We start from the raw sequence: 25,913 nt of genomic DNA, 5'->3' as shown, positions 1-25,913 counted from the left end.
AAGAGGAGCCAAGCACCTGGTTTTCGGGAACAAGAGCATGAATGGGTAGTGGGGGGGGGGGGGGGGAAGAAGAGATCTATGATGCGTCTCGCAATTCCGGGAAGCCACTCTCTGTCTCGGAAAAGGGCGCCACACTCTACATCAAGGACGAGAAAGCACGCGAATACAGTGTATAAAGTAGCAGGCTTCTATTACAAGCCCTAGCAGATGCGACCTACTACACCACCAGATGGATGGGGGGGTAATAAGAAAGAACCGACAGGTGTTCAGCGGCAGAATTATACATATCCACGAAGCTGTAACCTTCTCCATACAAAAGAAAAAAGAATAGTATCACTGGGAAAAAAGTGAAAGACACCAGACGCCCTGGTATTTTCTGAGAGCTGTTATTGCTTTGTTTTCGTAATAAACTTGGCGTAATTCCGAGAAACCTTCCTTCAATCGATTCAGAATTTCACAGGCATAATAGGAAATCGACTTATTCATCAGTATGATGAAAGGGAAACACGTTTATAGCATTGCTTTTCTCTCTGAAAGTGATGAACTAATTCCCTTTTACACCGCAGTTGAAATCCCAGCTTGCGTGTGTCTCGTCTCCCAGGGCCGTCGTACGGGAAATTTCAACTAGGTCGCAATACCGATATCCAAAATCGAAATCCCGAGAAGTCACAGTTCCGAAATTCCAACTAGGTCGAAATCCCCGCAGCCCAAGTCCCGACCCGGTCGAAATCTCGTCAGGTCACAATTCGGTGGAAATTCCAATGAGTCACAATCCCGACATCCAAAATCCCAACAAAATTGAAATCCCGACAAGTTACAGTTTCGAAATTCCGTAGGTCGAGATCCCCGCAGCTCGGTCGAAATCTCGGCAGGTCGCAATCCCGGCATCCAAAATCCCAACAAAATTGAAATCCCGAGAAGTCACAGTTCCGAAATTCCAACTAGGTCAAGATCCCCGCAGCGCGAGTCCCGACCCGGTCGAAATCTTGTCGGGTCACAATTCGGTGGAAATTCCAATGAGTTACAATCCCGGCATCCAAAATCCCAACAAGATAAAATCCCGAGAAGTCAGTTTCGAAATTCCGTAGGTCGAGATTCCCGCAGCCCAAATCCCGACCCGGTCGAAATCTCGGCAGGTCACAATCCTGACCCAGTGGAAATTCCAATGAGTCACAATCCCGGCATCCAAAATCCCAACAAAATTGAAATCCCGAGAAGTCACAGTTCCGAAATTCCAACTAGGTCGAGATCCCCGCATCCCAAATCCCGACCCGGTCGAAATCTCGGCTGGTCACAATCTCGGTATACGAAATCAAAATCTCGAGAAGTCACGATTCCGACGTCCGAAATTCAAATGAGTCGCAATCCCGAAATTTCAAAATCGATATCATAAAAGAAATACAGGGTGTCCCATAAATTCATAAATAGTTGCAAAAAATTCATAAATATTGGAGGAGTTGGTATATTTAAATGCGGGGTTTTTTTTGCCAAAAAAGTTATTCTCACGAAGGCGGATTTTTTTGTCGATGCACATGACGGATTCATCCAGCCATGTCCCGCGGGGAGGCCTCATGTCCATAAGAGGCCTACATGACTATGATCTGTGAACACGGGACACCCCCCCCCTCCCGCTTACGCCTCCTGTGCCGCGGGTCGCTTCAATGATCTGAAACTGCCGCAAGTTACTCAAGTGATCTGAAATTATGCCACCGCACACTATGATCTGAAGCTGCGGGTCACTTACGTGACATGGAAATGTGTCGCCTCGTTTATTATTACAAAATTACGTTTGAGATCGGACTACATTAATATAATGACGCCGAGGGTCACATTTGGCCCGCGGGCCATGGGTTGAGTATATACGCTGTAGACCAGCGTTCCTCAACTGCCGAGCCTTGACATTACTCAGAACCGGGCCGCGAGTGATTGGCCGTTTCCTTTGACATACAAGGCCGATGAGTGACCTATATATGTGCAAGAATGACCAAAAGAGACCCAGAGAGTGAAAGAATATGAATGAACAAAAGAGTGACTTAGAGAAGGGTGAGCATGGGAGTGACCAAAAAATAGAGTCATGGGTGTACTTGCAAGAGTGGGGGAAGGGCCAAGTAGGTTATAGCACTTGGTGGCGAGTTCGAGGAAACAGTAGTCAGGGACCGTTCAAGTATTACGTCAGCAAATTTTTAGCCCCTTCCCCCCCCCCCCCCATCTTGTCCGCAAAATTTCGTCAGCACTGCCTCCTAACGCATATTGGTGGGATCAAAAACGTACGCAGGAGGGGGCTTAGGGGACTCGTGCGCGCTTCCCCCCCCCCAGACGGAAAAATTATTTTTTAATGAAAAATATATGTTATTATAACCGATTTCTGTTAATTTCAATCTTATTTGAAGGGTAACAACTCAAAATTTCTCTTTAAGAAATTCATTGCGACCCACCCTTTAAGCCATATAATGGTAAACCCTTGACCCGCACACTGAATGTGCTTCCCCCCCCCCCCAAACCTAATTTTGTAAAAATGAACTAAGCGGCACATTTACAAATCGCTTGAATGACCCGTGGCACAATTCCAGGGAATTTAAGTGGCCCGCGGCACATTTTCAGGTCACTGAAGTAGGCCTCAAAGATCACTTTCACATTCAAACATAACTTGAGTAGCCCGCGACACAGTTCCAGAACACTTAAACGATCCGTGGCACATTTAGAGATCCGTTGATTTGAGATTTATTTCCATCTTTAGAGACAATGTGGCAGTTTTAGAGCACTTAACATTACATCACTCAAGTTACCCGCGGAACATTTCCAGATTTGATATATATAACATATGATCCGTGGCATAATTACGAATGATGCGTGGCACACGCACACACACAGTTCCATAGCACTTAAGCCGCCCGGGCGCATTTCCAGAGCACCTGAAGGATCGTGAAATATTTAGAGATCACTAAATTGGCTCTGTAGGGGGACTTAATAGGGAGAATGTTAGTTCAGGTGCCCAATAACTATCGAAGGGTATTTTTCCGTTTTTGTCGCACGAATAAGATGCCATTAAGAATATTTCATATCTTCATAAAGAGGTGGTTGATGACGTAATGACGTAAGCATCATCCAAACCTCCCCCTTGTCATCAAAAGTCAGCAAATCGGAACCCCCCCCCCCTTTTCCCCCATCGATGCTGACGTAATACTTGAATGACCCCTCAAGAAAATCGGACTAGAATGGGAGAAGAGCTAGGCGGCAAAAGCATAAATTCGCCTCTGGTTGACATGCTTTATGTGCAAAAATTTCCGTACAGGCGCACAGGCAATCTTCTCCCTCTTGCCCAGGGTTGGCTTGGACTCCAAGGGCAGACGGACATTGTCATCATGGCTACGAGGGAGGAGAAAGAAAAAGATGGAGGAAATTTTTTTCTGTGTGTACGAGAGATAATTCAAGGTTGTTTTGTGGTCGACCCCAAAAAAAGAAAATCTTCAGGGAAGGGGGAAAAAACATTTCTTTTTATAGATATGGTGTTGCCGGAACATGAGTCATCATTTGTGGTTTTTACGCTTGGTTTTACACACGCGTTTTTTTACTATGGAGTATCATCATCTGCTTTCAATTCACATGAGTCATGCAAGCTCAACCCGTCGCCCGCGACCCCAAACAAAATTTTCAAAAAATGAACTAAGTAAGCTCCACCTTCACAGATCACTCGAGCGGCACAGTTCCAGAGAGCTTAAAGAGACCCTCTGTATATGCAACGTGGGTCACTTTAGTTGTCTGTCAAGTTCCACATCACTTTAGTGATATACAGGGTGATTATAAAAAAACTATCCCGACATATGGGCCCCTAACTATCATACCATTCACAGAAACTGAATGAAATTTTGGCATAAGGTATTTTGAGGTATCCGCTGAAGAATGATATGGAAAACAACAGTGTCACTCTAACAGTTACGGTTACAGTGAGAAAATTTCGAAAATATCAAATGGCAACGCCAAGTTTTTTGTATTGGAATGTGATCTCCATTGTGAAAAACCCTAAATAGCGTTCGAACGGCAAAAAATGAAAATCACCGGCGGTAGATGGGCTAAAAGTGAGGACAACCAATAAGGACAGAGAAGCGGCATAAAATAAAGCATTTTATTGTGTTTCACAAATTTTCCACGTGACCTTGTGGAGGACCAATCAGGCTGGGGAAGAAACGGTGTGACGAATGAAACAAACATTAATGCTCTGGTGCACGGCAAAGTCCTTTTTACTTTTTCCTTGCCTAGCTCTGGGGATTTTCGTGCTACAGGTGCCATTCCAACGCTATTTAGGGTTTTTCAGTATGGAGATCGCATTCCAATACAAAAAACTTGGTGTTGCCATTTGATATTTTCGAAATTTTCTCACTGTAACCGTAACTGTTAGAGTGACACTGTTGTTTTCCATATCATTCTTGAGCGCATACATCAAAATACCTTATGCCAAAATTTCATTCAGTTTCTGTGAATGGTATGATAGTTAGGGGCCCATATGTCGGGATAGTTTTTTATAATCACCCCATATATGAAGATCACTCAAGTTACCCACGGCACAGATCGGGAGCACTTGAGCGGCACGCAGTGCAGTTTCACATCACTTTAGTTATCTAGAGTTATCCACTTTAGTTATCACTCATAGTTCCAGATTACTTATGACGCGCTGCACATTTCCAGAGCACTTAAGCAGCCCGTGGGACATTTGCAGATCCTTGAAGTGACCCGTGGAATATTTATGGATCAGTTTAGTGACTCGAGGTACAAAAAGCGTATTAATTATTTTTAGGCCCCGGCACAATTCCAAAGCACTTGACTGGCCCGCGGTACATTTACTAATCACTTAAGTGGTCGTGACTTACACCAGGGGTGCAAGTATTCTAATCTTCCCCCCCCCCTCCCGTTTAGAGTCAAAGAAAGCCGAACTTCTGCCCAGGCAAACTAAGGCCTAAGGGTGCCCCCCACCCGTGTTAAGAACAATATGAACTCGAAAGTATGGAAGTTGTTTTTGGAGCTAATGGGCCAAAGAGGGATGCCTGCCGCTGGCCAAATGTGGCCTTCAAAGTCATCTGATGTGGCCTGAGACATCAAACCTAGCTTTGCATGAATGAACTAAGCTGCACATTTCTACATCACTAAAGGGACCTGCAGCATATTTACAGATTACTTAAGGCATCTGGAACTGTGCCGTGTGACCTACAGTGCAGTTTAGCATTGCTGAAGTGGTCTGTGACACATTTTCATATCGCTAAAGAGACTTCTGCATATTTACAGACGACTTGAGTGACCCATGACAGTCCTATATCATTTCAGCAGCCCACACAGCGCATTCACAAATAATCTAAGTAATCCGCAGAGCAGTTGTACATCTCTTAAATGACCGGCACCATATTTGCAGATCATTTGGTTAACCTGTAGTGCGCTATTCCATGTCACTTAAATCAAGTGGGCCGCAAACACATTTTCAAATCAATGAAGTGGCAGCACTCTCCTAAAAGTTGAACACCCTTGCTGCAAAATACTATGGTTGCTCATAAATTCATAGCACCCCAACTCCGATGTCACAGTTATACCTGCAAAAGCATATAAATAGGTATATTACGCATAAGGAATCATGATGAATATTTAATTATGGTCGAATCTCGTTTTAACGAACACGTTTCTAATCCTCCAGATGAGTATACATAGGAACAATGCAAAAAAACTGGAATTCCTTTATAATGAAGTGATTTCTCCGGTCTCTTAGAGTTTGTTATAATGGGATTCGACTGTATATTGATGTTTGGTTTCAGTTTTAAACCTCTCGTTTAAAAGGGGGAACATGGCGCTTGTTTTAGAATGAGGAACGAATGAAACAAATACTTGTTCTTCAGTTGAAAATTGCTACCTACTTGTAATGACGAGTATCCAATCATATACATTCTCCTCCATCTCGATTTAGCAAACTGGCTCGATAACCTGTTCCGAAACCAAGATTATATTTGGGGGAAAAAAATCAAACTAGAATAATCTCTTTTCTCTTCTGTTTCCTCGATATGATCATGAACTTTCCACTTCTGGTCAATCTTTGCTAGGGAAAGAAAAAAAGAGTTTCACTGAAAGAAAATAAACATTCTAGGGTTAACATTAGCCTGCTATTTTACCAGGGGGAAGGCGGGAGCTCATTTCAGTCAAGTCATTGTTCGTTTTGTAAGTTTATTGCATTATCTATAAAACATACACTTGCACATTGAATATACAGTCAAATCTTGGTAAGTTGAATGTGCAGCGGCCGACAAAAACTTCAAGTTATCATTAGTTTGAAGAGAAATACACGCACATGCATGATACTAGTATAAATGAAACAAATCTATATATAAGATTTTGTGTGTGTGTGTGTGTGTGTGTGTGTGTGTGTGTGTGTGTGTGTGTGTGTGTGTGTGTGTGTGTGTGTGTGTGTGTGTGTGTGTGTGTGTGTGTGTGTGTGTGTGTGTGTGTGTGTGTGTGTGTGTGTGTGTGTGTGTGTGTGTGTGTGTGTGTGTGTGTGTGTGTGTGTGTGTGCGTGCGTGCGTGCGTGCGTGCGTGCGCGTGCGCGTGCGTGTGTTTTCTCTATACAAATCTACGATTTTAGATATATCGCCAAATTTTGCACGTATACCAAGCAGGACCCGAATTGAACAATAGGCCACTTTAAAGGTTTATCAGAGTGGGCATATGCCCGAAATTGGTGAAAAACTGTGGTTCCTGGGCCTCAACATTTTTTGGAATGGTTACTTTGGTTCCCTGGCAATGCATTCTTATGCCTTTACAATGGTTTGTCACTTTTATGCAATGTTATGCATAATAGTTTATGCCTTTATAATGGTGTGTCACTTTTTCAGTCCTCCCAGTAATTGAAGAAAATCTGGGCAGCCCCGGGTGCTGTAGCTAGTTCTAAATAAAGTGTGTAGAAGATTATTTTCTCTCTCGCTCGAAAAATGCAGTGGTTTTTGACAGTCTCTATTTTCTGCCCTTTTTGTGAGAAAGTCATTCACTTGTTTTGCAAGCAGACAAATGAATCTACTACTAAATGCTAATGTTTATTCAGTGCTCTCAAATGTTGATTCAATGCTCTCAAATGTTCAAGGCGTGAATGCGAGCCGATCTCCCCGTTAAAAAGTCTCGCCACAGAGAGCAACAGGCCTACAACGTTACTAATATTCAATCATTACACTTCACTCACAATTTGAAGTATAGATGGCAGCACTGAAATATCATGCACAACGCCAGCTACACACTCAGACTGTTAGGTATACTCACTTTGTTCCATACTCTGCCACGAAGCTGGGCTGGAAGAGATCTCGGCAACGGGATAAGTCTGGTGGCAGAGACCCTGGCGTTCATTCATTCATTGCTCTCAGATGTTAATTCTATTGCTAAATTCTGTTGCTAAATGAGAGAAAATTTTAACACTGAAATATATACGGAAAACGTTCTGGAGCTGAGTGAAAACTTCAACTTCCCGATAACTCAACAGATATTGGAGTTATCGGGAGTTGACTGTATCTATGTGAAGCTGTTCTTAAAATTTGTTTGTTTTTCATGATTTGCATTTTCACATCCGCAATTCCTGCAAAATTTTTTTGTTTTTATTTTTCAGCTGGAGGCGTTGGAAAGAGTGCCTTGACTATTCAGTTGATTCAGAATCAGTAAGTCTCTCTGAAACTGTTTCTTTCTTTTCTATTGCATTCATCAGTAGAAGTTTTTCTTGCGATTTTTGATATTATAATGGATGATGGCTTGATGAGATTAGGATGACTTTTCCCCAATTGTGAGGAGGTGGAGATTTTTGATTTACGAAAAAAATTCACCCTTGGGAAAAGTCAGTTGGGAAAATTCACCAACAGTTCGTCATCAGTGCATGACAGAATGAGTTGGTAACTTAGATAGCAGAAATTAAGCTAGTGAACAGAGTTGAACAAATCTCAGGCACACCAGGTTGCCATGGTGACTAGAAAATCAGTATTCGCACTTGAAATTGTACAAATTTGGTTGCTAAATTAAAGTAGAAATGGTGACATGAAATTTTCTGATTTCATTACGCTGCGTCTTTTAACATGGGAAAAGTAAGAGAAAACATTATTTAAAACCATTTTCCTTGAACAAAATACCATGCTTGGCTCCTAAGAAGATGGGCAGGGGTCTAAATATTTTTTCAGTTTGTCGAGCCGTGCTACTAAGTAAGTAACTTTATGAGTGACTGAGTGAGGAAGTTAGTAAGTAAGTGACCCTATGAATGACTGGCTGAGTGACCATGTGAATGAGCAATTGAGTGAGTGACAGTATAGCTCGCATTTGCACTTTGAATGCGAGCTGATCTCCCCGTTAAAAAGTCTCACCAAAGAAAGCAACAGACCTATGGTGGTACAAATATTCAATCATTACACTTCACTCATAGTTCAAAAAAAAGGCGGCAGCACTATAACAATCATCATACAATTCATTACATAGAAACAAATTTCTACGTAAAGTATCGTTAGAAGTTCCCCAGAGGAATATGGAGGAGATGTATGGTAGTATAGGCATACGGGGAGGCAGCGTCAAAGGTGGGGGGCCTACTGATTTAATGTATATGGGTATATGTAAATTTACATCATCATGCTGCCCACACTTTCACCTCTATTTTCACCTATGAGTATAGGGACCAAGTGAATGGGGGAATTACCGAGTAAGCAATTAAGTGACGGTATGAATGAACCAAAAAATGGGTGAATCAGCGATTGAGCAAATGGGTAACAGTGTGCGTTGGTAACTGTATGAGTGACTGAGTGAGTAATTAACTGTGTCAGTGACTGAGTGGATGTTGCCTAGTCAGTGAGTGACGTACGAGTGACTCACTCGCTCATTTACTTACTCACCCACTCTTCTGTTCACCTGCTCACTTGTCAACTCCCTGATCCATTTGATCAATCACTCACTCACTGACCTACTACTTAGGTTCACCACACACCAACTCCGGCCACAACAACTAATACTGCACCAGGTCACCATGGCGACTAAAAAATTGAAATTGGCACCTAATTTTAAGTTTGCATAATAACTGAAGTTGGAGGACAGCACAAAATTATCTGAAATTATGTCAGTGTCTGCTAGACTGAAAAAAAATTCATCTAGATTTCCCGTTCAAAGTGTTTTCCCGCTTACAACTTTTTTTTCATGATGGTTTTTGAAAAACATTTCTAGCGGGATCCACTGTATATATTTTTCTTCTGAAATTAGAAGAAAAAATATTTCAGGATAATAATGTCATCGTGAAGACCCAGGTTCGAACCTGCCGTCCCCACTCGAGGGGGGTCAGCTGAAGTAGGTTTTCTGTGGTTCCTAACTTTAAGGGGTGAATGCGAGCCAATCTCTCCTTTAAAAAGTCTCGCCACAGGTCTACAATGCTACAAATGTTCAATCATTGCACTTCACTCATAGTGAAAAAAATTTCAGAAGATGACAGCATTACACAGAAACAGACTTTCACATTAGATTCACAACACATACATGAACAGCTTCCAGCATGACCCTGGTCTTCTTCGACTAACTGCTAAAATCTCTCCATTGAGATAGAGTGGCTGGCCATGATCTGGTTAGGAAGAGAAGGTGGATAGTAATGTGTGATTACGACATCAAAACTAAAATTTGCCATGAGTAGCTTACTTTCAAGGCTGTTGACATGCATTTTCTACATTCCTCAAGTCAATGAGGGAGGGACATCGCCATTGAAGATACATGAAGGGCTCCCACTTGTCCTACTTTTCCTACTTTTTGGTAAAATGTCCTACTTTTGTCCTACTTTATCGGTTTTGTCCTACTTTTCCTACTTTTTTACCAAATCCTATTGACAAAATTTGTGTAATTGATTTTAATTGAACAGGAAATCATTGATATGTTGCCAAATATTACAAATGTTGAAGAATGCAGTTAATGATTCTGCCAAAGTAGAAATTTTATCATTTTTGGGAAGGGGGGTGTATGTGGACCATTTGGTCGATTAATTTTTCATTTGCTTAGTTTGAGAGTTCAACAAGTATAGTAGTCATAAAAAACTTCTGTCTGGATGGAAAAATAATTTTGTATTTATTACTTCATGGTCTTGGACAGTAACTAACATTCATCATTCAAAATTACGGTGCAAATAGGTGAAGCAACAGTTTGCATTTCAAAGCAGTTGGATACATAGGCCTATTCTAGGTTTGGTGATTCTGATGCTACCCAATAGCATGTAGTTGTCTTCTGTATTTTTAAGGCATGAAGAAGCATAAACAATATTTACAATGCTCAGCAAAGAGCTGGAAATGGAAGTGCTTCATTTGTCAAAAATGATTACACTAGCATTTTGAACAGTAAAATGTGAACAAATCTCTTTAAAAAATGATGGACAACGCAGTAAAACAAGTTCACCTTGCCTTATTTACATCGGATCTTGTAACCTACACATTTTGCACTGGGCTTTTGAAAGTGGTCTCGAAGGAGTGTCATTCTTAAAAAACTTACATCTTCAAAATATGCTGTGCCTTGTCGAAGAGAGTTGACAAGCACTGCACTTTGGAAGACTCCAAAAAAAGAATGTAATACATATGAGGAGAGACAGCAAAGAATTATCTGTGGTTGCGAGTACACTGTTTTGGGCAAAAATTGGTTTTGTCACCAAGTCATTTATCATTTTGCTGTGGCTTAAGTCAATCTTATAGGAAACTGAAATAGTGCTATGAAAAAAAAAAAGTTAATTCAAAATTAAAATTTTTTTTTTGCAAAAAAAATTTTTTTCAGGGATTTTTTTTTTCCCATTATGCTATGATTATGTTGTCTAAGGGGGTTACCCTCCCCCATCCTACTTTTTAGTCCTGCGTTTTCCTACTTTTTCTCATTTTTTGAGTGGGAGCCCTGTACATGTCATAGCAGCAGGTTAAATGTAAGGTATATGAAAGAATATGAAGAGAATAAGAATATGAAAAACGGCGGCCTAAAATATTTTAGTTACTCATCACATACAAGCCATGTAAAGTCTACATCATTGATTAAAGTTGACCATGATTTTTACAAATTAGATTTGAAATTGTTCACACTTATAAATCAAGTGTCTATAAACAGTAGACTCTCTATAATCCAGCTGTTCGCTAATCCAGTCCGTCCAATAATCTGAGTTAACAAGAGTTAATCTAACAAGTTATCTTCAAGTATGGAAGAAAAAAACATGTCACACAGTATGAGAGGTAAAAACCAACGATCATAACCCAAAATATGAAAATAAAACACCAAACCAGCTGTTTCGAGGCTAATATAGCCTCTTCTTCGGTGTTAGAAAGTCTGTTGTAATGCAGACTACTCGCTTCAACACACGGTTCAACACTCATGGTTCATATGAGGTCGACGCACGATGTTGATGACAGAGGGAGAGATGACTTGATAGTGGTAATGATGCATACCATTACAATTGTAGGACGGTGTGTATTGATAATGGAGTGGAAGGAAGGGGCAATTTTAAGAATTGAGCTCAAATATTGGACAAATATGGAGTGCCGGAGAAATCGTTAACTGAAGAAGAATTTTTATGAATTTGAAGTGCTACAAATTCAAGAGGTAAAGAACAATTTTTAAATGATTTTGGTAGCAGAATTAAAATCAAACTGGTGTTTGTTGGTCCAGCAATGTTATGCTGTAGAAAACCGTTTGAGCTATGTAGCACTTAGGTTCTGAAAGTCAAATTTTTTTTTTGGGGGGGGGGGGGGTGGAATCAGAACGCAAGTGCTATGTAAAAACATCAGGACCTCAAATGGTCTACCATAGCACAACATCGCTGGACCAACAATCACCAGTTTGGCTTTTATTCTGCCAAAATCATTCAAAAATGTTCTTTACCTCTCGATTTAGATTTCTTTGAAGCACTCTACGTTCATAAAAATTCTTCTTTAGTTAACGATTTCTCCAGCACTCCATATTTATCCAATATTTGGGTCCAATTCCCCTTTTGCCCCACCCCCAATCGCCCTATCTTTCCGCTCCATCATTGACACGCCCCGTCCTGCAATCGTAACGGTATGCATCACTACCCCTATCAAGTCAAGTATCATCATCATCATCATGTGTCAAATCAACCATGTGTTGTATTCAAGTGAGTAGCCTGTGCTGTAACAGACATTCTACGACTGAAGAAGGGGCTATATTAGCCTCGAAACAACTGTTCGGTGTCTTGTTTTTGTATTTTGAGTCATAATTGTTGGTTTTCATCTTTCTCACTTACTCAAAAGGCATTTCTTTTATTTTGTTATAGCGTGTCTTCACGCAGAAGTTTGTATCTAAATGGGCTTTTTTCAATTGACTTGCACTGATCTGGCACACCCTGGTCTGATATGTGCCGGATTAGCTAGAATTTATATATATATATATATATACATATACACTGTATTTTCAATATTTGTCATTTGTATAATAAATAACCTTTATTTTTGTCTTTCAGCTTCGTAGATGAGTATGATCCTACAATAGGTGAGCGAGCAAAATTCTATTTTTTTATTGATATTTAAGTGAAAAGTACTAATTTTTTTTCATGATCACTAGAACTAACAGAGCTGTATTTTTGACCGCTATTGCAAAAATTCATGATACTGCTGTAGATGTTGATATATTTTTAGATTAAACCAAGTGAAAAAAGATCTAAGGTTGCCTATTTTGAAATATTGTTGTATGAGAGTTTCTAGGGAAACGGGGTCCCTGGGGACTTCAGCCCCATAAAAAAATTTATTTCCATTCTTTTTAAGATTTACATTGCGTCTTATTCATTGATTTCAAAAATTTGGAATGTTAGTTGCTCCACGACAATCAAAGTGACACCCTATCCTACTCAAGGGTTCGGATAAGGTAAAACAATAAAGGGTTACTTACCAAACTTTTCATATATAAGGAATTCAATAAAACATTTGGGATGGGGGGAGGGTACGTGCATTGCTTTGTATGTTTATGAATTTTTTTAATTATTGAGAGCATGCTTCACAAAAAATTCTTGTGAGACCAAGTGACCGGAATCCCCTTAGGGTTTCGCCACCTTTGTCCCGCTCCCAGCTAGAGCAGTGAAGAGATTTTACGTTTGAAGCTAATAATCAATTTACAAGCAGAAAGAATATGAGATGCTGTTGCAATCGGCAAAAATTTTTATCATTTCTCACATAATTGTATAATGATGTCAAAATAATTGTTATATACCTGTAAAGACATGGATTATTTGAATGCACTCTACCGCCTTTTAGAAATTAGTCCATCTTTTTTTGAAACATTGTATGTTTGAAAGTATGACCTCACTCTCCGCTATACATACAAAGATTTTTAACAACTGGCTGTTGCGAAGATGAATTTTGGAAAGAGAAAAATTCAGCTGCCCTTGCAGGCAACAGCCAGTTGTTAAAACCTTTGTACTGTATGTTTGCTTACACCTGAAATGTAATGAAGCATGCGCGATTCTATACTCTATTTTTCGAAGAGGAAAATAAATCATTTTATTTCATAAAAAATTCATTCATAGTGTATTTTAAATCTGGATAAAAAACAAAATTTCCAACTGCAGTCAAAATTACCACTTAGTAGGTCTAGTGTTGAGGCAGTAGACAACTGAGAATTCATTGGTTTTAATTATTTAGGCATGAGCCTGTATACATAAACACCTATCCATTTATTTATCCACACAAACATATCCATTTATTTATTTTTTTCGCCATAACTATCATCCATATCTTTATTATTTGTTATGAGATGATTTTGTGAAAGAAAATATAAGAATGCATCAGCAATAACTATATTGTTTTTGTTTTCCTTCAGAGGACTCTTATAGGAAGCAAGTTGTTATAGATGGAGAAACGTGTCTTTTGGATATTTTAGATACAGCTGGTCAAGAAGAGTACAGGTGAGGAAATCGCATCAATAATACAGTATCTCCGTGGTTTTATTCATTACACATTTTAAGGTGAAACAGAGTTTTGTGAATAATGCCATAATAAGTGTTTCTAGTGAAGTGTCAACATCGTGTATCTTTAGTTATATAGATCTCACCCAGTCTACGGTCAACATCGATTCATAATGGTCTATATGACTAGAGACAATTCTCCGCATCTATGACTGGGAAATTTCTTGAAATTTGTTCCTTACTCTGGAATCATAATTTCCGTGGCACCATGATCACACCCAAACAAGTGGGAAGTCTATGCACATCTGCATTACCTCTCCACAGACATTATTCTGTGTTAGTAGTGGGACCAGGAATTGTCAAAGAGAAAGCATCGTCAGATCAGTTCATGATTGACTCAGGAAACCAGTGAACGGAGAACCAGAGGGAAGTATAAGGTTGTTACCATCATGTTGGAGGTTAGTAGAAGGGTGACCAAAGGGAAATTACAGATCGTACCAGCTGCTCAACGGTTGCTGCTAGCCGGTCCTAGTTAAATATATCAATTCCTGAACATCTATTTGTCTCTAATGCGCATGCGCTCTCAGAATGACACCTACAGTAATTGCAAGTGCTAGAAGTAGGTTTCTCTCGAATTATTCTTTATAAGCATAAGTAGATAGTATGCCCCACCCCGGACACCTCACTTACAGTAAAAATAATTAGGAAAAAAAATGATTCAATAACAAAACGTAGTGTCTTCACTCAAACCACAAAAATAAAAAAAATATGAAGAATTAGTGGAAGTTGTATTTGTCCCACATCTGGTAAGAGCGATTCTGATTTTCAATACAGTGGATTCTCAACAATCTGGCCCATCCAGTTTAGGTAGGTTTTTCAAGACTAGAAGAGGAAAACATCATTGTATGTCTTTGCACAGAAGTTTATATTATTTAAACAGGTTTTTTAATTGATTTCCAGTAATCCGCCAATTTCAATAATCCAGCACACCCAGGTACGATATGTACCGGAATTAGTGAGAGTACTGTACATGAGATTCGACAAGTTAAAAATATTTCAGGATTATATAGTGTGGATTATTTTATATATATATATATATATACGTTCCATAAATATTACATTTTTCTCTGTACTTACAGTGCCATGAGAGATCAATACATGAGAACGGGAGAAGGATTTCTTCTTGTTTTTGCCGTAAACAATGCCAAATCTTTCGAAGATATTAGCATGTATAGAGAGCAGGTAAGTGTCATTCGCAGTTTCCATTTTCAGTTATTTGAGATATCTTTCTCTATGTTATAAATGAGGTTGTTTTATTTTACTTCTGTTGATTTGGGGGTGTTTAACGCGTTTTCATTTTTTTTAAAATTTGATTCTTTATAAAGGGGATTTTTAAAATACAATGTATACTGGGAGCCATCAAGATTCTTGGTGGGGTGGGGTGGGGGGTGAGAACTTAATCATTTTATTATTTTCATGATTACTCAGTGATGACCTTTTCTTAGTACTACCATATACAGGGGGTTATGCCACTTTTTTCACAAATCGTTAATCCTAGAGGTATACTTGCAATTAGAAAAAGTTTCCAAATAGCGTGTAGTACTCCGATATGTCATTCATGTTTCATAGGGTTGTATAGTTATTAAAATAAAAGAATAAACTTTTTATACAGTCCCAGGGCTCCCACTCGTCCTACTTTTTGGTAAAATGTCCTACTTTTTTACCAAATCCTATCGACAAAATTTGTGTAATTGATTTTAATTGAGCAGGAAATCATTGATATATTGCCAAATACTACAAATGTTGAAGAATGCAATTAATGATTCTGCCAAAGCAGATATTTCATCATTTTTAACGTTATTTGGGAGGGGGGGGGTGTATGTGGACCATTTGGTTGATTAATTTTTCATCTGCTTAGTTTGAGCGTTCAACAAGTATAGTAGTCATAAAAAACTTCTGTCTGGATGGAAAAATAATTTTGTATTTATTACTTCATGGTCTTGGACAGTAACTAACATTCATCATTCAAAATTACGGTGCAAATAGGTGAAGCAACAGTTTGCATTTCAAAGCAGTTGGATACATAGGCCTATTCTAGGTTTGGTGATTCTGATGCTACCCAATAGCATGTAGTTGTCTTCTGTATTTTTAAGGCATGAAGAAGCATAAGCAATATTTACAATGCTCAGCAAAGAGCTGGAAATGGAAGTGCTTCATTTGTCAAAAATGATTACACTAGCATTTTGAACAGTAAAATGTGAACAAATCTCTTTAAAAAATGATGGACAACGCAGTAAAACAAGTTCACCTTGCCTTATTTACATCGGATCTTGTAACCTACACATTTTGCACTGGGCTTTTGAAAGTGGTCTCGAAGGAGTGTCATTCTTAAAAAACTTACGTCTCCAAAATATGCTGTGCCTTGTCGAAGAGAGTTGACAAGCTCTGCACTTTGGAAGACTCCAAAAAAAGAATGTAATATACTGTATATGAGGAGAGACAGCAAAGAATTATCTGTGGTTGCTAGTGCACTGTTTTGGCCAAAAATTGGTTTTGTAACCAAGTCATTTGTCATTTTGCTTTGGCTTGAGTCAATCTTATAGGAAACTGAAATAGTGCTATGAAAAAAAAAGTTAATTCAAAATTTAAATTTTTTTTTGCAAAAAAAAAAATGTTTTTAGGGATTTTTTTCCATTATGCTATGATTATGTTGTCTAAGTGGGTTACCCTCCCCCATCCTACTTTTTAGTCCTGCGGTTTCCTACTTTTTCTCATTTTTTGAGTGGGAGCCCTGCAGTCCCTGTGTGCCTCAAAATCCAGTTAGAAAGGTGTTGCCTTTTCTCTCCTGATGCCAACAAAATCAATTCTGTTTCCACGTGCAATATTCCCAGAGATATTAAAATTTGAAAAACTGAGAGAGGATATTGGCAGGGGAAATTTCTATGATATTGCACCAAAATGTTGTTGCGCTTGCAAGGATTTTTGATAATGGTAGAGCCAATATTTTTTCTTATTTAAAAGTTTTAACCTAATAAACATCGGTTCAAAACAGTATTTTTTTCAAAATCAAAGAAAAAATTGAAACATTCTGTATAATCATAATAAACCTCCGATATGTGGGAACTATATTTTCCGGCGAAGGAGTACACTTTCTACCTTTCTCTTCACTGCAAAGTTAACCTGAAGCGGACTATTGTTTTAAGTATGACATTCTTGTTTATAAGCATTCTTGTTCATATTTACGTCACCTACAAATTTACTGGGTTATTTATCCTATCCCCCTACAAATAATGTATCTTTTATATTGTTACGAAAATTATGTAAATAGCCCTTATTTATCACATAATTTTTCCCCTGTATATAGTATAAATAGTCATTATCTTATATAAAAATGGAAAAAAGTAATGCATTTCTCTGTAAATCTTGCAAAATTGGCAAAAAAACTTGGCGAGTTTGCTGACGTCACGGCGCAAAGAGAAATTTGTAGAAAGAAAAGAATGGGATCTTGTGTGAAAATGGTGGAGAACCTTCTCCACTTTTCTTTGCCTCTATAAAAGCGCCTACCAAAGCAAAACTTTGTAGTTGAGTAAGAGAAACGGGGCATAATTCTTGTGTTAGTGAGGAGCCAGCTTTGAGGATCTCTTTGTTCAACATTTGTAGGCAAATCTCTGCTTGTGAATACATGTATGTAGCTGTTCTTCATAAATCTGTGGCATCCTGCATTTTGTTTCATCTTTTGGACGTGTGAGAGTGGCATTATCCGGAACAATATGAAAGTCTGTGAATCAAACATTTCATAAGTTGAGGAAGTGGCTGTAGTTTTTATTTTTCTTTAATACAATCTTCTTTTTTTCAGATTAAACGTGTAAAAGATGCAGATGATGTTCCTATGGTTTGTAAGTATATTGCTATCACCATTTATACGAAAAGGTAATTTTGTTGACAAAAAAAAATTTGCAATGTGAAGGCATAATCACTTGTATTTTTTTGCTTATAGTGGTTGGCAATAAATGTGACTTGCCCATACGAGCTGTCGACATGAAAGGAGCATCAGAAGTTGCGAAAAACTATGGGATACCATTCATCGAGACCTCTGCTAAGACAAGAATGGGAGTCGATGATGCATTTTATACATTAGTACGAGAAATACGAAAGGATGTGAGTAGCTCTATTTTTATTTTTTTCTCGTCAATTTTTCTGCAAAGTTTTTCAAGGTTGAGTTCTTGTTTATGTTTTTTAATGGTCGTTTCTTATACCTTCAGAGAGAAAGAAAAGGAAAAGATAAAAAGAAGCGTAAACGCAAGGGGAGGAAAAGGCGTTGCACTATATTGTAATGTGAGTATCCATATATTGATTGAATTGTATGAAATGCCTTTTCAATAACTCTGCGGTAAATTTAAAAGTATTATTATTTTTAACTCCTAGAGTAGTTTGATTACAAAGTTGTCATTTGCAAACAGACCAACATTGGCTTAAAGCTCGTCAGTAGTGATGAATGTTCAGCTATGCCATGGGGGGTACCCACCTAGGGCAACATAATCATAGAACAATAAAAAATAATCATTCAAAGTTCATTAAACACATCACCTCAGTGGCACTGGAACCTATAGAGCTCAGGCCACATGATCCCCCACACCTCTTAAAACAACGTTCTGAGGTCACCGAGTCCCTTAATTTATGAATATTCAATGCAATCCCAACCGGCATGTGTCCTTGTCTGCCAGACATCTAGCAACCCTAGACCTGTTTTCTTAATATCAGAGCTCCTATGACACCTATGACGAAACATTCTTCCCGAAAAAAGTTCAGCGAGCTCGACCATGCACTATGCAAATGAAGCCAGGTCCCCACCTGCTGAACCACTGAAAAACCTGTTTTTGGCCCACATAGTGAGGGTGGTTTTGACAAAAAATAGATTTTTTTTAGCATTGAGTACAGCCAACACCTTTTTATAATGGAAAACCTTCCTGCGAAGCTTTGACATCACTGAAGTCGCCCATTTCACCTGCAGCCATTGGATAAAGCAGGTCGACCTATGCAAAATCTTTACTTTTTTATGCAGTATATGCAATGACTATAGGTGAAATTAAGGCGACTGTATAAGGCTATAGGTGAAATGGGTGACTTCCGTGATGTCACGAGCTTCACGCTGAGGCTTTCTGCTATAAAATGTGTTGGTAGAGTGGTGGGTTTAGACGGGCTTTACAAATTGCCTTCCACGCACGGACAAAACAGATCGGCTCCGAGTTTTGTCATCTCTCGAACTCTCTTACATGCATATAGACTTCATCGTTATATGGTACAGATCAATGCAATTTTATACAAATAATAATATAAATAAATAAAACACCGATTTGCATAGTATTGCGTATGTCTCCCATAGCTCTGTAGTTCATTGCAGCCATCTTTAGAAACTTTGAACAATCCGTAGCCATTGGCAAATCTGCTCCATGAGAGCGCTAAGGAACAGACATTACACTTACATTACTTCCTGTGACTGTGTCATACCATGGTTATGATTCACTTACTTGTGCCTGTTGAATCGGGACTTACAGTTAATAGGTTGGAAAACTCTATTTTCTACCATCAGGTTTGTACAAATTGCCAAACAGAGAAATGCTTTCTAAATGTTGGGAAACATTTTCGTCCAATTGGACAAAGAGTGACACCAGTGATGCAAAGTTAGCTTATGCCTATATGGAGGGAGGAGGGACTCAAACATATTTATGATTTTGAGGTTATGTATGTTTCGTGTTCTAGAAGTGCTACAATCTAGCATCACAATATTCGAAGTGAAAGTGGCAGATTCCTGAATTTTGATGTTTATGAATGCATCATGTTGAGGATGAGACCAACTCACATTCACGCCTCAATGTGGGGAAACCAGCTTCAGCTGATTACCACTGTGTTGCCTGTGGGAATCGAGAACCCCCCTGTTTTCACGGTTTGAGTCCATCACAATGTCCATATTGGCTTTCGTGTTCAGGAGAGTGAGCAAATGAATGTCAAAGTGAGCAGCAGGTTGATTAAGTGGCAAAGTGACCAGAAGAAAGTACGTGACAAAAAGATCAGAAGAATGAGCAAAGAAGAATCAAGTTGATCAAGAGTGAGTGAGTGAGTGAATTAGCAAAAGGCTGAATTACATTGAGCGATTTTAACTGATACTCGCTTCAGGTTTCACTTACTTGGTGTAATAATGTTGTTTAGTAAACTTGCTGCTTGCTATACTGGTGCAAGTGAAGTTGGCTACTTTTCTTATTACTCGATGCTGTTTTTGCTATTTCCCAATTGCAATATGGGTGGGGCTACTTTACATTCTGCTTGCTTTCACTCATAAAAAAATTTTATAATAAAAAATACGGGAGGGGGAAAAAATTTAGATGCTTTTGCATCTGGTGACTTTATTAGTGTCTTCTCGCTGGACTAAATGAAACCTGTTCACTTGAAGCTATTTTACCTTTACTCTCCAGAGAACAGCCAATGAAATTTCATAACATAATTGATCCCAAAATGACCAGAAGAGTGAGTGGGAAAGTGAACAAGTTTGTGACAGATTGACTGAGAGTGATCAAGTAAGAGTGGCAAAATGGCTGGGAGAGTGGGTGAGTAGGTGGCAAAGTGACCAGGAGAGAGAGTAGGAAAAAAGCTGGAGAGAAAATCTCTACCCGTGTGGTAACTGTTTTCGGTGCCCCCCCCCCCCCCGACCATGTTTTTCTTTAGTTGACAAGGCTTTTCTTTTGCCCTTTCAATGATTTGGCACTGCTCCTAGTGCATTGCTGCCTCTGGTGGCATATTGACTGGGAGAGTGGGCAAGTAAAGGGGATGGTGATCAGGAGAATGAGCAAGTGAGTGGTGAAGTGACCAGACGAGTGAGTGGCAAATTGACCAGGAGAATGAGTAGCAAATTGACTGGAAGAGCTAGCAAGTAAAAATTTCAAGGTGATGAGAGGATATGTACATAAGTGGTTAATTGACCGGAGAGTAAGCAAAGTATAGAAGAGTTGATCAACTTTGCCCAAGAATATTAAAAAGACACCAAAGAATAAGGCAAATACACAAAAGTAAAAAGCCCTAATGCATTTCAACACCAATGGGTGCCATCTTCAAAGGAAAATTTAACCACTAGTCACGCTGACCGAGTTTCCCACTTGGGTTGAATACCAAATCTTAACGCTCAGTTGCTCAGTAGAAGAAGTACGTCTGTTCACTTCAAAGGTTGTGGTCAGAATGAAGCTGTGAGCCTGCGTGAGATACTAATGCAGCATCCTGATTGGACACTTGCGGAAAAGTGCTATCCGATTGGTCTATTCAAATTTTCTTATAATTCCTGAATAACGGCACCCATTGGTGTTGAAATGCATTAGGACTTTTTATTTTCGTATGTTTGCCTTATTCGTTGGTGTCTTCTTAATAGTAAGCAAAGTGACTGGGAGAGAAAATGGTAAAGTGTACAGGAGAGTGAGCAAGCGAGTGGCAAAACGTCTAGGCAAAAGAAATAGTGGACTAGTTGGGTGAGCAGGTGGCAAAGTAACTGGGAGACTGAGTGACTAACCCACTTGCTCACTCAATTCACTTATTTTCTCTTAGTCATTTACTCTCTTGATTACACATGGCGATGAATTGTTGTCAGCAACACTCTACTATAAATCATTATCATAAAACTCAATGATTATTTCATAATTTTCCTGTGTGGATTTATTGTAGATGTTCTGTTCTTTTTTTTTTTAAAGCTTAATTTTTTTTCATTTCCAGGACCTTTTTTTTAGCGCTGAGAATTCACTCATTCACACCAGACGACTTCACATTGTTCTGTGCTAAAACAAAAAAAAAAAAGAATAAAGGAAGGCATAACCAGGAAATTGTATTGCTCCTGAGCCTGTATCGTTACTTGGAGGCGGAACGAATCGTCTGCCCTTCGCCTTCATTCTGAGTAAAGAACTACTTTTTAAACGACTTGAATATAATAGGATTTTTATTTTTCATTGAACAAAAATGTAGGCTTGTGAAAATTCTCGACTGATTTCAAAACGTTATCTATTTAAGAAAAATAGGAAGAAATATATATATCAATATTTAAAACGCACGCTGATGATTAACTTCATTTACAAGACTGTTCTTGTTATCGATTGGCTATACGTTGTGATGTTATATATATATATATATATATATAACTTATCAAACATTTGCAAAATGTTGGTCACAAAAAATAATAATAATGCTCGTTTTTTCTCAATCCAAATGCTGTATTTACATTTTTCAATACGCCTCATAATGCTCTCTGTATTTATACCGCAAAGAGATTGCCATTGAAGAGGAAGAAAAAAAGCAAAAGTATTATTATTAGTGTTTTTTGCTGTCTTTCGGTGGAACTCGATTGTGCCAAAAGCGGCAGCGCGCAATTTTTTTTCCCTGTTCATATTTCATCGTTAAAATCAAACTTTTTGCTAAAACACTGTTTTCTGGAATCATCGTGATTTATCTTCTTTTTTTGTAATAATTAAACATTGTTATCGTATTCAATCACTTATATTACTCGTATATACTTATATACACTCCTTGTGTGACGGCAGTTTTCTTTTTAAAATAGTTTCGTTTTTGTATGGTATATCATTGCACTTTCGTATGATTGTTCCGTTCCAATGGAATCATGCAGCAAAACCCTTTACAAGTTATCGAGACAGTCTCTCATGACATCTTCCCTTTAAATCGTCTTACGTAGGTGCTTGTCAAATCTCAAACTTGGTTTCGTACCAGTGTGCCATTTATATAGATATGTGTATATATATATGCTGCATCAAATTTTTCAATAACACACAGATTATTAATAATCAATCATAGTGAATTGTCATCGCCCAGTACTCTTGGGGAAATTCTAGGATATCATGATATACTGCTCATTAGCGATTTATGTCCGGATCATGACATTTGTATTGCTGCCAAGCAGGGTCAAGAAAAATCCCTATAATTTTACTTTCATTTGTGAAAAACTCCTAGTTTCGCTTTCATTTATCAAAAATGCCTGCAATTTTACTTCCATTTGTGGAAAATTCCTAGTATTTCAATTGAAAAATCCCCACATTTTTATTTACAAAAAAATTCAATTTATGAAAAATCCCTAATGTTCCCCTTATTTATGAAAAATCCCTAATGTTCCACTTTCATACATGAAAAATCTCTAGTTTATTTCATTTACGAAAAATCCATACATTTTTTTCATTTACGAAAAATCCATACATTTTTTTCATCTACGGAAAATCCTACAATTTCACTTTCATTTTTGAAAAATTCCTAGTTTCATTTATGAAAAATCAATGCATATTGAGTTATGGAAAATCCCTAGTTCTATTTACACGAAATCTCCTACAATTTCACTTTCATATGAGAAAAATCCCTATAATTTCATATGAGAAAAATCCCTATAATTTCATTTGAGAAAAATCCCTATAATTTCATATGAGAAAAATCCCTATAATTTCATATGAGAAAAATCCCTGCAATTTCACTTTCATGTATGAAAAATACCTAGTTTTATTTATATAAAATCCCTACTATATTTCACTTTCATATTGGAGAAGCAATTTGATTTTCATTTATGAAAAGTCCCTTATTTCACTTAATAAATCTTCCTAATTGACATTCTCCAACGTTGTCGGCTATGCATTTGAGCATTGAAAATGCTGATATTACAATACTAGACCAAAATGGTATTTTTTTGTATTTGTGAAATTCGGGTGTGAAGTCTGATGGTAGGAGGGGAAGAAAGCGCATGTATGTCATAAACGACAGATACCGAAATCTGGTGACCGATAAAAGATTACCCAGGAGCAATACTGATTATCAATTTTCCAGAGTGTCGTTTTAGAAATTACGTGCAGATTCCTCCCTATGACTTGGCATCCAAAGACTAGTGTCTCTTTCCCCCCCCCCCCCCTGCTCCTGGAAAGAAACTGTTTCAAATCTGGGTACTGCACTCTTGAACGCTTATTCGTTCATGCTCAAGAACTTTGAGGATGTTGTTAGTATCGAACAGGGTAAAAAAAAAAATCCTTTATATATTAATAAGGACGATACTTGTGGGTTTTGCTGTATGCGTGTATTTGAGTTGAGAAGATCTGAATTCTAGAAAAACGTTGTCTCCTTTACGATTTTTTTTTTTTTGTTTAAGTGGAAACAAACATTGATATATACACACACATATCAATTCCCGAAGAGAAGGAGGGGGGGACAGAAGAATGATCGTCGCTGATTGTTTGATCGCTCATCTTTTTCATTGTTATTATTATTACTATTACTACACTTTTGCTACATTCCTTGTAACGTTTTCTCTTTTTTTCGGATGCATTTTATACCTAGGAAGTGCTTTCTGTTCAAATGTTCGACGACTGCAGTGAGACAATCTTTTTGACTTGTGTAGCAATAATTTTGTTCGGTTTCTTCTCTTCTGTTATTAAATATAATTCAGACGATGAGTTTTTTTTAAAATAAATTCCTGTAACGGGTGTTAGTTGCTGATTTTATTAATGAACTATTCCTGTTTTGTTTTTGAATGTCGTCTGCTTCCGATAAACATTTTCGAAGCGTGCTTCATAATAACTTCTGATGATGATGTCCCGCTAAAAAAAAAAACAGTATTTGTGTCAACCATTTTTTGCTATTTGGACTCGGACATTTTTGTTTTTAAAATTCTTAAATTTCGTTCCAGTCAGTTTCAATGTGTCGAACCTTTCTCTATTATATATACATATATCTAGGTCTTTTTACTTTATGGCAAAAAAAAAAAAAAGAAACGCAACCTACATTTTTTTTCTTTTTTAAATAGGTTGCGTTTTTTGTTATTGTTCATATGTGATTTGAATAAACATCATTCTTTTTGTTGATGTTTCTTTCTGACCACATGTATGACCACGATGATGTGTTCACGTTCACGCTGCATGTGTAGAATGACCGGGGGGGGGGGCCAACCCCACCCCTTTTTCCTCTCCACATCATATCTTGTTTATTTTCTCCCATTTTTCCCATCAGACTGCTATCGAAAGTGCCATGTGAAAGGCAAGGTGGCATTGGCTTAGGGGTCATTCAAGTATTACGTCAGCATCGAGGTGGGGGGATTTTGGATTTGCTGGCTTTTGATGACAAGGGGGGGGGGGTTGAAGTTTGCTTACGTCATCAATCACCCTTTTTGAAGATATGAAATATTCTAAGCTGCAGACAGGGGGGGGGGTCAAAAATGGCTAAAAATTTGCTTACGTAATACTTGAATGGCCCCTTACTGACGAATTTTACAATATTAAAGCAACCAAAAAAAAATGAGATTCATCGAGGACCCATTACTACTGAGCGAGTTGCTTCGAAATTGAGAGCACCTAAGTCTGAATGCGTATCTAATGTTGTCCGATTTTCCAGTGCTGCCATCTAGCCACTGTGGTGTGGTGGTCATACTGACGGTATCGCATCGTCGCCGCAGTGATGGTCGACTGAAGTTGGTTTTCTGGGGTTCCCAACTTCAAGGTGCGAATGCAAGCCGATCTCTCCATTTAAAAGTCTCGCCGCAGAGAGCAACAGGCGTACAACGATAAAATCTTCAAACCTTACACTCCACTCGTAGTTCGAAAAATATGTGATAGATGGCAGCACTACAGTAAGCATTGCACAGAAACGTGCGTAACATTAGGTTCGCAACACGGACATGCACATCCCAACATGTACCAATTCGTTAGAAATTCCGCAGAGGAACGTGTGCGATTTAGCAGTATTAAGTGCTGCCATCTATATTTCAGAAGTGAAGTGTGATGATTGAATATTCGTACTATTGTAGGTCTGTTCCGCTATGTGATGACTTTTTAACGGGGATATCGACTCGCATTCGCGCGTTGAAGTTGAGAACAACAGAAAACCAACTTCAGCCGACTACCACTGTGGCGCGACGGGACCGACACATTGCGGGAACCCGATTACCTCAAGCGGCCGTCACATCTCGTCATAGGCACACCCACCAATATGCGTTAGGATT

General features: G+C 38.5%; 1 protein-coding gene across 1 annotated transcript in view; it reads left to right on the top strand.

Moving 5' to 3' along the window:
- The window catches only part of Ras85D (GTPase ras-like protein 1), a 45,236-nt gene extending 20,638 nt beyond the window's left edge, over positions 1–24,598 (top strand). Inside the window, exons 2-9 of the mRNA XM_089238055.1 lie at positions 7,622–7,670; positions 12,467–12,495; positions 13,819–13,903; positions 15,043–15,145; positions 17,760–17,799; positions 17,901–18,061; positions 18,166–18,238; positions 21,656–24,598. Of these exons, the coding sequence (XP_089094181.1) occupies positions 7,622–7,670; positions 12,467–12,495; positions 13,819–13,903; positions 15,043–15,145; positions 17,760–17,799; positions 17,901–18,061; positions 18,166–18,237 (539 nt within the window). The 3' untranslated portion in view covers position 18,238; positions 21,656–24,598. The remainder of the gene's footprint in view (positions 1–7,621; positions 7,671–12,466; positions 12,496–13,818; positions 13,904–15,042; positions 15,146–17,759; positions 17,800–17,900; positions 18,062–18,165; positions 18,239–21,655) is intronic.
- Positions 24,599–25,913: the final 1,315 nt, after the last annotated feature.

Source organism: Pholcus phalangioides, unplaced genomic scaffold (assembly GCF_987345545.1).
Source record: "Pholcus phalangioides strain wild (caught in Gottingen) unplaced genomic scaffold, Ppha-v1.0 ptg000010l_1, whole genome shotgun sequence".
Taxonomy (NCBI): domain Eukaryota; kingdom Metazoa; phylum Arthropoda; class Arachnida; order Araneae; family Pholcidae; genus Pholcus; species Pholcus phalangioides.
The sequence above is the reverse complement of the archived record's forward strand: the minus strand, read 5'-3'. Positions and strand labels throughout refer to the sequence as shown.